The sequence below is a fragment of the Electrophorus electricus genome, chromosome 21 (genome assembly GCF_013358815.1).
Source record: "Electrophorus electricus isolate fEleEle1 chromosome 21, fEleEle1.pri, whole genome shotgun sequence".
NCBI lineage: Eukaryota > Metazoa > Chordata > Actinopteri > Gymnotiformes > Gymnotidae > Electrophorus > Electrophorus electricus.
Genome location: NC_049555.1, coordinates 2968711 through 2981210, shown reverse-complemented (window position 1 = coordinate 2981210; position 12500 = coordinate 2968711). Strand labels below are relative to the sequence as shown.

Here is a 12500-nt window from a genome sequence, read left to right as displayed (position 1 = left end):
GTTTTTGTTTTAAATACAAAGCCCGACGGCCCGTGAACACCTCGTTGCTGTATTTGCTTGCCACTGAAAGTTTGTTATGAAAGCGTCTGCCCCTGAATTCTCCGCCATCTTGGTGAGCTCAGGGTGCTTTCTTCAACAAAATACAGTCTACTGAAACTCTGTACCACTGTACCAAAAATAAAAAGAAAACTTTTTATTTATTTACATTGACATTATCCTTGCATTGTTTTCACATTGAAAACTGTGGGAAATCATTTCTGCTGCGAGCAGGCCTAATGTTATACTTTACACATTATCCTGCCTGTCAGTTGTTGGCTGTTCTGATTACATTTCCTCGCGCGGGCCTGCGCTCGCTGAGGTATTTGTGTGGAGATCCATGACATGCTAACGTGGGCATAAGGGAAACGCTTGCTGGGCTAGACGCTGGTGTTTATTTTTTGGGGAAGAGGACGAGCAGAGGACAAGGATGAATTAAGCTGTCAGGAGCTAGACCTGCTCTTTTTCTCTCACGCATCCTCACTTTCTTCTACTCCCTCTGTGGTTTTGGTTTGTTTCTATCACATTTGCACTTTTCCCCTTTCTCTCTCGCTCTCTCTCTCTAGATTTAGATAACGTGGAGGGGCTGGCAGTGGATTGGCTGGGTAACAACCTGTACTGGTCGAGCGATGGCCACAGGAAGGCGATCAGCGTGGCACATCTGGAAGGGGCAGCGGAGAGCCGGAAGACTCTGATACAGGGTGACATGTCTCACCCCCGAGCCATCGCCGTTGACCCCCCCGGCGGGTAAAACTTCCGATTCCCTACGTGCGAAAGGCAGCCTTTCATGACACCAAGTGGGGATTTTGCACGCTTCGGGCCCGCGAGCAAATCCGCCCGCAGACATGCTGAACGCCGCATGTCTAGGGTTTTTCTCCCGAGCGTTTGTCTCAGAGTGACGTGTTCCTCCACTCAAAGTCTTAAAGGCGCACGGGTGAATTAGTATTAGCGAGTAAAGTGTTTTAGCGATAGTTTATTATTTTTAAGGCATAAACGTAATGCGTAATGTTTTTAAATACATTGTCTGTGAAAACATTAGAATGCTTTTGTTTGTTTGGTTGCTTTTTTGGCAAACGAATCCGACCCATTTAACGGTGTGAGTTGAGTTCATGCCCAAATGTTCAGGAAGGTTCCTTGAGTGTCATGTAGAAGCAAAGCAAAAAAGACGTCAAAGTAAATGCAGTTTACCATTCCACTGATCACAATAATGATGATGATGATGATGATGATGATGATGATGATGATGATGGTTCTACAGCGTGGTCCATCAGCCAATGGAAGGAGAGAGTGTAGAGACCTTTGAGAGCGGTGTGATCTATGAGGAGACAGGCTAGTCCTGGCACTACCAGACTGCACTGTGGAAGCAGTTTAAGTGTAAACAAAAGGTCATGGCCATTCCACGCATTGACGAGTTTCTTTATACTGAGCTGCAGGAGGCTGTCTCGGACCTGGAGTTCAGACAGAGCAGCAGAGATAGCCGGTGCTTCCTGATCGCAGGCAGCCGGCTGCTAATCACCAGTTCCATGTCATTATTCGGAACGATCCGCGCGGTGGGACCTGACTTGCATGTAAGGCGCGTGCTCTTAGCAGGACCCGCTCTTAGCAGGAACAGGTCTGTAATGCAGATGCCGCGTCATCTCCCTGCACGCAGGCGCCATGGTCCGCCCGCGAAAAACACACAGCGACTGATCCTGGAGCAGTTTAGGGGTGTTTACAGAACAGGGGGAGATGCCAGCAGAAGAGTAAATATAACTTAGCGGCTACTAAATATGCCACGCGAATCGGGATGCTAATCACAAATTAAAACGTCTGCATGTGAACAAATGAGCAGTTCAGCTTGCACCAGCAGGACTGTGAGTCACAGCTGTATGTATTCCTTTGAGGAGACGAGCATGGCCACTCTGTGAGAGCTCTGTCACGTTCTGTTTGCAGAAGCGGTGGAATTATTTAAAGTACGGCAGTTTCTGTGCTGGTACAAACACGAGAGGTTCTAGTGCAGATTTCTAGTGGTGCAGATTAAACTACCCCTATACCGACCCCTGACCTTAATCAACTACACCCTGTACATAAACTACATAAACTACCCCTATATGGACCCCTGACCTTAATTAACTACATCCTGTACATAAACTACATAAACTACCCCTATACGGACCCCTGACCTTAATTAACTACATCCTGTACTTAAACTACCCCTATACCTACCCCTGACCTTAATCAACTACACCCAGTACATAAACTACCCCTTACCTACCCATAACCTTAATCAACTACATCCTGTACATAAACTACCCCGTACCTACCCCTGACCTTAATCAACTACACTCTGTACATAAACTACATAAACTACCCCTATACGGACCCCTGACCTTAATTAACTACATCCTGTACTTAAACTACCCCATACCTACCTCTAACCTTAATCAGTTACACCCTGCACATAAACTACCCCTATACCTACCCCTGACCTTAATCAACTACACCCAGTACATAAACTACCCCTTACCTACCCATAACCTTAATCAACTACACCCTGTACATAAACTACCCCATGCCTACCTCTAACCTTAATCAACTACACCCTATACATAAACTACCCATATATCCACCCCTGACCTTTACCAGCCATTCCATGCATGTAAACGTACAGGGTGTACCTTTGTCAAAACTCCACCCATAACTGCCCCTAGTGTGGTCTACCCTATGACCTCAAAAAGCTATTACTGTATCACCTTCTAACCTGCATGTTTGTATGATACAATGACTTGGAGGCTTTGAGATGTGCATGTGATTGTGTGTGTGTGTGTGTGTGTGTGTGTGTGTGTGTGTGTGTGTGTGTGTGTGTGCGTGAGAGAGAGAGAGAGCAGCCTGGACTCCTCAGGTGCTAGGGTACTCCTCAGGTGCTAGGGTGCTCCTCAGGTGCTAGGGTGCTCCTCAGGTGCTAGAGAGCTCCTCAGGTGCTAGGGTGCTCCTCAGGTGCTAGAGAGCTCCTCAGGTGCTAGGGTGCTCCTCAGGTGCTAGAGAGCTCCTCAGGTGCTAGGGTGCTCCTCAGGTGCTAGAGAGCTCCTCAGGTGCTAGTGTGCTCCTCAGGTGCTAGGGGCCACAGCTTTCTCTAGGCATCGTGTTCTTTTTTTCTGTCTGAGTTTTCTGTCTTTTTCCTGCTCCTGCCTTGTCCCGCCCTCTCCGACCCCTCCGCCACCCTTTCATGTCACTTCCTGTCAGAGGTGTTGTGGTGAGATGATGGATTGGTGGTTCTGACTTTATGTGCAGCTCACCTTTGCTCTCTCTCTCCATCTGTAGTTTCACAGCAGCTGCTGTCATTCAAAAACAGCCACTGGTAAATTATTCAATAGGTCATTCAGGGAGGGAGAGGGATTGTGTGTTTGTTTGTTTGTGTGTATCGTACGAGAGAGAGAGAGAGAGAGAGAGAGAGAGAGAGAGAGAGAGAGAGAGAGAGAGAGAGACTAAGAATGTGATTATTATGTTTGTGTAAAAATTTGATAGTCTGAAGGGAGCATTCTGACACAGACGAGGACCAAAAAGTCCCTTCAAATTTGTTTAAAATATGTTTGTACAGTCTTTTAAAGTGTGACACTATCGGAATAACACTGGTCTCATACATGCCTACAGTTCATTTTTGTTCAGTCTAGACTATTTATTCCGGAGCTATTCATTATCTTCTTCTTCTGGTAACTTTTCTTTTAGATATTGCAGTCCTGTTTGCTCCTCACTTGGCTCAAATGGCCGATCAGTTACATATTTTTCACCTAAGTATACGAGTGCCCTAAATTATCTTATGAGGTTTTAGAATTTGCCAGGGCATAAAATGTTCAAATACATAATGTGGGATTATTTTCCTGGGCATCGTCTCTGCTCTCTTGCTCCTGTTTGGCTCTGCCATGTCCTCTGCAATTAGAAGGTGAAAGAAAACGCGCAAAGGCAGGCATTCCAGGTGGGACTGAGGCTTACTAACACAAACGCATCTTCATCCTTGCTCTGTTGACCCAAGCTTTGTACTGTGGGCAAGCTTTCTTTACAGAAAGCACATAACCGGAATAGCAAACAGCCGGAAAGATTTGCTTACACTGGGAAATGTTACACCACTCTCTTAATCGTAGTCTTCTCTTTACAAAACCATAAGCAGGAACCTAAATGTAGATCACGTTAATTATTCGTATATTTTGCAAAATCCACTTCGCCACGACCACGTCTAGACTCGGGCCGTGATATTCACGGGAATTGAGACCAGCGCTTACATGCTTGTAGTTTGTCGCTGGGCAGAGGGCCCGACCCGACTCGACCCAGACATCGGACAAAGCCCTATTAAATCTAACAGGGTGAGTGAATGGCCATGTTAGAATGAATGAATGGATGAACTTCCTCCTCTGACCCGTAGCTGGATGTACTGGACAGACTGGGAGGAGGATGAGGTGAACGACAGCAGGGGGATAATCGAGAAGGCTTGGATGGACGGATCCCACCGCGGGTCCTTCGTCTCCTCCAGCGTCCTCTGGCCCAACGGTCTGACCCTGGACCTGCCCGGCAACACCATGTATTGGTGCGACGCCTACTACGACCACATCGAGAAGATCCACCTCAACGGCACCGGCCGGACTGTGAGCATCTGCGTGCGCCTCCTGACACGTGAGCCGAGTAGTGCGTCAGAAACGCAGAGAACCGAAAGAAAACAAATTTGCATTTAAGATTTATTCATATTATTCAACTTATGCTGTTTTTTTTTCCATGCAAATTCTTGCTGGAGTTGTGAGGAGCCCCTGCCCTACACAATCCTGCACCCACCACCCCCCGCTCTAACACAGCTGTCCTGAGCCAGCTCACGCAGGGCTCAGTAATTAGCTGTGGACTTTAGCGAGGCGTGTAATACTAGGGAACATGCGAAAATGTGCAGAGTAAGGGGTCCCCAAGACTGGTACTCGAAACCACTTGATCATTCACTACTGTCTGCTAACTCGGCTGTTTAATCCAGTATTCTAACTTCAAACTTGTGTTCACGTGTCCTGTTGTGTAAGGTGGTGTACGACGGGAAGGAGCTGAATCATCCGTTTGGGATTTCACAGCACGGGAATTACATTTTCTGGACAGATTACATGAACGCCTCCATTTTCCAGCTGGATATGCTTTCCGGCGATGTCACACTTCTAAGACGGGAGAGCCCGCCCCTTTTCGGACTCCAGGTGTACAATCCACAGAAACAGAAAGGTAAACGCCCCGCCATCTGGGGACGCACTCAGCAAAAAAGTCAAAAGCACCAACACTGCAGACAATTTGTCATAATCTCACTGAAAGTTTTTAATTAATCTGTTTAGTGTAGCACGCTATGCTGTAATTATAATGCATTGCATACCCTACTGGATTGTCAGCGGGAAGTCAAATTGCCGAGAGAGAGAAAAAGGTGAACTTTCCTTGCATGTGCATCATGCAGTAATTGGACCATCTTGCGTGCGAGCTGGTGTGAATTTCGCTCCGGGCATTCTGCAGAAGCTAACATCACAGGGACCTGAACTTTAATCCGGATACCAAGCGTGCGGTTAGCACGGCGCGTTTCCTGAGCCAAAATCACTGATGATAATTTTAACCGTAAAGTTTCCTGTGCCAAGCTGTTTTTCATGATCTTTATTGACTGAGAGTAATAACTCTCAGGCCTGAGGGCTCAATATGGTGGAATTTGCTGCAAACGTGTTTGGTCCCCGTGTGGGACTCTATGCTGATGTAATGGCCTATTGCATCGAATCCGGACTCATTTGTTGTGGTGACCTTACAGAGACTCTGAGATCATATAGATTATTACACACTCTGCTACTGGCCCTTTCTTCTGTTATGCGTGGTTTGTAATAAAGCTTTATGCATATAACCACCCTCCCCACCATCTTCTGCTGTTTGGAACGTCTCGCAGTCGGAGTGCTTAGATGTGATATTGAACAAAAAGGATTTTCTATGTTTGCCATTGTGTTGTCACAGCCTCTGGAGGTTTATTACTTTATTTTTTTGGAACTTTATTCATCAAACTATACTATGATATCTCCCAGATCTCCTGATCCACTTTCATTTTTCATGGCCTTGACTTATTTTTTAAGGTCACATGGCCATTGTGTTATTAATGTTCATGTGCTAATATCTACTTAGCTATTAAAAATGCAGGCAAATTGTCACATGGAGGTTAAAATGGACTTACCATATGCAGGTTCCAAATACCCCGCACAGAACATGCGAGAGTAATTTAATGACAGCATTGTTGAGTTCTTTTGAAATACATATATTTAAAATATATATATATATATATATATATATATATATATATATATATATATATATATATATATATATATATATATATATATATATATAGAGTAACTGCTGAATTGATTGTTGTAGAAACTGAACATATTAACAAAGGCAAGGAAATAGCAAAGTTTACTCATGTGAAACATTAAGTAGGTGTATGTAATTCAGAGTGCTCTTGAAAGACAAGAATGCACGTTTCGTGAAAAGATGTGACGTGAAAAGATAACAAAGAAACAAGTCAGAATGGGGGACATATCGACACAAAAAAGGATATAATACTAACATTTTCTTACCCAAGGTTATTGGTCGTGACTGTGAAATATGAATGTGAAAGAATTATATTTAAAAAAATGAAATGAATAATAATACTCAAATTATTACTGCAGTAAAATACATAATTTTGTGTAATAAAATAAAAATTCGACGCAAAGTAGATAAAGTGACACAATGCTGCAATAATTACACAATTGCGAAAGCAGGTTTTCAGGTGCTCTGTGACATGGGAGAGTACAAGCATGTAGGTGAGGAGGGTCCTACACTAAACTATCCCACGGCGCAGAGCCCGGAAGAAGGACCAGGGAGTATGTGGCTATCAGAAGACCGGCGTGTACGTGAAGGTGTGTATGCGTGATGGAGGGTAGGACCAGGAGATAGGTAGCCTGAGTATGTAAGCACATAAACACCAGGACAAGAACTTTATATTGGATACAGACGTGAACAGGTATCCAGTTTGAGTGTAGGAGTTACGTGTTCCCGTTGTCTGGTGCTCTGCGCATACCACGGCTTTGGAAGCCCGGGGGGGATCTAGACATGCTCTTAAAATGAAAGGATGCAGTCTTAGCACCATGTGGCAGTCAAGTGATAGTGGGGGTTCTAAAATGAATATAAGATCACAAACCTGGGCGAGCCACCCTTAAGAAAGTATCGCCTTTAGTATCGCCTCATTAGAGATTACTCATCGGTTAGTTTAGTATCGCCTGGGATTACTCATCAGTTAGTTTAGTATCGCCTGAGATTACTCATCGGTTAGTTTAGTATCACCTAGGATTACTCATCGGTTAGTTTAGTATCGCCTGGGATTACTCATCAGTTAGTTTAGTATCACCTGAGATTACTCATCGGTTAGTTTAGTATCGCCTGAGATTATTCATTGGTTAGTTTAGTATCACCTGGGATTACTCATCGGTTAGTTTAGTATCACCTGAGATTACTCATCGGTTAGTTTAGTATCGCCTGAGATTATTCATTGGTTAGTTTAGTATCACCTGGGATTACTCATCGGTTAGTTTAGTATCGCCTGGGATTACTCATCGGTTAGTTTAGTATCGCCTGGGATTACTCATCAGTTAGTTTAGTATCACCTGAGATTACTCATCGGTTAGTTTAGTATCGCCTGAGATTATTCATTGGTTAGTTTAAAAAAAGTTCTCAACCATCCAGTATTTTGCCAGCCAGGCAATCACCTCGAGCAGCAATCACCTCGAGCAGCATGCACTCTGAGCCAGGCACAGTGTGCATGTTATGCATCACTTGCATAACAGTGGAACTGGAGACCTTTCTGATAATGTTACCAAAAGAGTGCACGCGAATTATAAAGAGTAGTGGGGCCAAGAACTGAGCCCTGAGGAACACCATGTGAGACTTTACCTTACAGACAAACCTTTACCTGTCAGGGAGATATTTAACCCACATAAATGAAGTATCGCTGACGCCAAACAAGTTTTCAAGTCGACAAAGCAAGGTGTTATAACAAACTGTGTTGAAGGTGGCAGTAAGATCCAGAGTCAGGAATTAAGAATTAAACAGAAAGAAAAGACGTGTGCAGTAATGAGTGAGAAAACACATGTTTTTAATCTACCTTTTGTTGGGGCACATCTAAAATTGTAGAACAGCTTGTTCCATCTAGGGGTAGATATTCACATTAATAGCTTTCAGATGTCCAGGCTGCACCAATAGCAGTGGCGTTTCGTTAAGCTTCGCAGGGGGCCTTGTATGACCTGTCAGAGTTGAGCTCGGTTACAGTAGGTCTCGGTTTAGCTGCAAGGATGTGAGATGCTTGTGATCTGTGTGTGTGTGCATGTGAGTGAGAGCCTGTGTTGCATGAGCTGCTCGTGTGTGTTTGTGCGTGCGTGTGGGCTACTTGGTGTGATGGAAATTTGTATGAGGTGATCACATTCTGTTTGTGTTTATGTGTATTTGTGTGAGGTGCTCACTACAGTTGTGTGTGTGTGTGTGTGTGTGTGTGTGTGTGTGTGTGTGTGTGTGTGTCTCTCTCTTTGATCATGGCTACTCTCCATGTTGGCTCATGCTGAGGTAGTCACACTGCACAGCCTTCACCACAGACGCTCCCCGTCACTAATGCTTAATGCTAATGGCCATCAGCTCCTCAATGGTCTGGAACGATACCGAGTGCTCTGGAACTCTTTTGAAGGCACCAGAATGTTCTGGAACAGTCCAGAAGGTTTGAAACAGGCCAGAAGGGTCCGGAATGATCCGGAATGGTCCGGAAGAGAGCAGATGGGAATCGTAGCTGAAGAGAGCTGAGAACGAGAGAGAGAGAGAGAGAGAGAGAGAGAGAGAGAGAGAGAGAGAGAGAGAGAGAGAGAGAGAGAGAGCAGTTACCCAGAGGGCTGAGCACGCTTTCACTGACTCCTCAGGCTGCGTTTCTCGCTGTTTAAAAGTCTGTGTTCAAATGTGAGATTAGGACACAAGCTTCACCCAGCGCTAAACACAAGGCCAGTCGCCGACAAAATATGTTGCAAAAAACATTCTTTATTATTTATTTGTTGTATTTCTGTTCCTGAGGCGCACAGTGCGCACAGCGGCGGTGTGAGCAGACAATGGGATGAAAAGTGAAGCTTGGCTTTGGCTGTGATGTAATCACGCGAGAGAATTTATGGAAAGGAGTCTGAATGCTGGATATTCACAGTGTGGTCCAAAGTATGATTGAGATTGTTATGTTGTTTTGGCATTTACTGTGCAGTTGCATTAGTCCTTGGGACCAGCCACAGGAGTAAACCTCATTGTTTTACTATCAATCAACCAGGGTGTTTTCATATTTTGTCTTAAACGTGTTCTAGGTCACCAGTGTGTGCAGTGCTGTAGTAGAGGATTATGGGTGTTCAGCTCTTTGTTCTCAGCATAAGGCTTCAGTCACGTCTCGCCATGCCTACGCCACATCCGTTGGCTTCGATTCCACGGCAGTAAGCCTTGCTCGCTCGTGTTAACGCCGCGGCCAAGACGTGTTGTTTGCGTCGCACTGGAGTCTTCGAGAAAAGGCGCTCCCGTCGTGGGCAGGAGGGCGCGGCGCTGGCTCTGCCCCTTCGCTGCTCCAAGACCCCTCTCTTTCTGACAAAACGCACGCGCACGCCGACCTGCGTTTATGACTACGCAAGCGACGCACCAACCCCCAACCCCCCCCCCACCGGCAATTTGTGCCTTTTCTTAAACACGAGCAAAGGCCAACTCCTCCATGGCCAGGATTCTGCAGACGTGCCATTAGACCGACTTGACATTGACTTGGAGAGCCGCGGCACCTCGTGGCAGCCTCGCCCCGGGCGCCCGGACCTTCGGGCGAGCCTCATCCTCCAGCGCGCCGAACAACATCCAGACGCCCCGCCAGACTGTCCGCCCCTGTGTGCAGCCTCCCCCCGTTTGAGATCCAAACCACGCTTAATTAAGGAATGAAGGACCATATGTCTTGGTGTGTCTCGCCTTTGTCTCGCGGTCCCCTCTGCTGAACAGGAGAGGACATGAGACAAATCCGTGCGAAGTGCCTTCCGTTCCTCTCATCTTGATTCCATTACCTCCAGCTCGGACAATGAAATATAGATCCGTTAGTATAAAAATCGACTTCTTTATGCCGTGTGAGTTGATGTAATTCAATGCTATTATAGTCAGAGAAACAGGGAGTGAAACCGCCCAAGCACGAGGGAGGGGGAGAGAGAAAGAGAGTGAGAGAGAGAGAGAGAGAGAGAGAGAGAAAGAGAAAGAGAGAGAGAGAGTGAGTGAGAGATGCAGAAAAAGGGACAGTGTGTTACTCTATTATTCAGCTTTTCATTATTTATGAAGCTATAATCAGAAGCCTGTGTTTTGAAATCAATTCCTTTTTTGGCCTGCTAAACTCACCACATCCTTTAGCCTGCTGCCTGGGAAAGTATATCAATGGCCATTATTTACTCAATGTCCAGTTTTTTCGGTGGTCTTTTCTAGTTTATTCTCATTAACCTCACTGCATGGGTAGGCCAGTGGTCCGAGGCTGACCTGAGATCAGCTCCATCCATCATACCTTATCCACACCAGTATGTTTATAATGAATTCCCTTATCTGGATTGGGCATTACATATGGGGTGGAACTGGCCCTTACTGTCTGACCAGTATAATGTTCACCGTACTAACCAGTAGCAAAAGGGTTTCATGTCATCTCAGTGCTTGGCCACGCAGATATGTAAAACTGTAAAACAGTTTCATTTTTCTGTTCATATATTAAACATAAAGGCCTGAGGTTTGCCCTTTGTGGAGTCAATGTTAATATGTTATGGAAAACCTTTTTAGCAGTATTCTTTACAAGCTCAATTTAAGAACCAAATATGAATATATATTATTTTTTTGTTTGTTTTTCTTTTAACTGAAATATGATTTATGTTTTAAACAATTTATGATTTCGGCTTTAATTTGTTTTTGTTTGGAAAGCATATCGCGACTCCATTGTTTGGGGAAACGGTTTGCTTTTATTATAATACAGATCTTTCCCAGATAAACTGGGAAATTCCCACGGGGTGCAGCTACAGCCGCTCAGAGCCGTTTCAGCTAGGCCGAGGTTCCAGGTGTTCCAGTATCCCGCTGATATTCAACTGCATGCAAATGTCTGCAGAGTCTCTCTGTGCCAAAAAAAAAAGAAGCCCTCACACGTTGATCTGCAATCCTCTCACACCTTACCTTCACGGCGCTTGCACAAGGCAAAGGGCTTGCTGGAGAAGGTGCTGGATGCAAACCGATGAGCGAATATCGGAAATGGGTGTTTTTCGCTAATTGTCCGATCGTGTGGTGATTACGGATCTTCCGTACGTCCTGCCAGACTCCAAGATGGGAGTGCTGACTTGTGTCACCGCGATGGTCTTTTTTTAACATGGCACCTTTTCTGGGTCCTCTGTCATGTTTGGTGTGAGTCACCTCCGCTCTGTGACCCATCCAGTGAGTCACTAGTGAGTCTTAGCAAATCAAGCTGTAGCATTTTAGACTGTGTGCTGACGTGTGGTGATGGAAATCACCCACCTTATTCTGATTGGTTTAAAATGTCTCTCTCTCTCTTTCTCACTCTCTCTCTCTTTCGCACACACACACACACACACACACACACACACACACACACTACACTTTGCCAGGTAGCAACGCGTGCTGGGTGCAGCACGGCAGCTGTGATGGGTCCGCTCTTTGTCTGGCTGTGCCCGGGGGCCGTGTGTGTGCGTGTGCAGACAGTCAGCACCTGCTGAAAGACAACCTCACCTGCTCACGTAAGTAAGCCGCACACGTCCCACCCCCACAGCCATGCCGACCTACATACAAAAGTCACGTGACTATGTTATTATTAATACATTGTTGTTAATTATGTTAAATTGATGCATTGTTTACAGGCCTTTTATTTTAAAACGTAATTTGCCACGTAATTTTTTTTTGAAGCATTGGGTATGACATATGCAATGCATAATTTGGAGAAACATTTTGTATGCGAGCACAGAAGTTGAGAGAGTTGGCACTGTCAAGTACCGGGAAGGAAATGTCAGGATTAAGAGTTGAATTTATGACTGGGATTAGGAAAAATGAGACGGCTGTGTTGGAATGAGGACTAAGGGGTTAATAGGTGAGTTTATTGACCAGGTTGGGGTTTGGATTAGTGTGTGTGTGTGTGTGTGTGTGTGTGTGTGTGTGTGTGTGTGGTAAGGAGACTACGTGTTAGTGCTGATCAATACCGACAGCAAGGTTACCGCTACCATCCGCAGCCTAATCAATATCTGGGCTGATCAATAGGAATATGACAGCAGATCAGATATGTTTATTCAAAGTTGAATAAATCTATTGATTCTCGATTCCTGGACTGAACCTAATGCCTCTATTCACCTGGGCTGACTGTGTGCCTGTACATATTTGAAAGTATATATGCA

At 45.2% G+C, this 12500-nt stretch overlaps 1 protein-coding gene across 1 annotated transcript in view; it reads left to right on the top strand.

The window, feature by feature from the left end:
* lrp1ba (low density lipoprotein receptor-related protein 1Ba) overlaps window positions 1–12500 on the top strand; it is a 228376-nt gene that overhangs the window by 60636 nt on the left and 155240 nt on the right. Inside the window, exons 12-15 of the mRNA XM_035520966.1 lie at window positions 603–783; window positions 4433–4652; window positions 5067–5256; window positions 11724–11852. Coding sequence (XP_035376859.1) covers window positions 603–783; window positions 4433–4652; window positions 5067–5256; window positions 11724–11852 — 720 coding nt within the window. The remainder of the gene's footprint in view (window positions 1–602; window positions 784–4432; window positions 4653–5066; window positions 5257–11723; window positions 11853–12500) is intronic.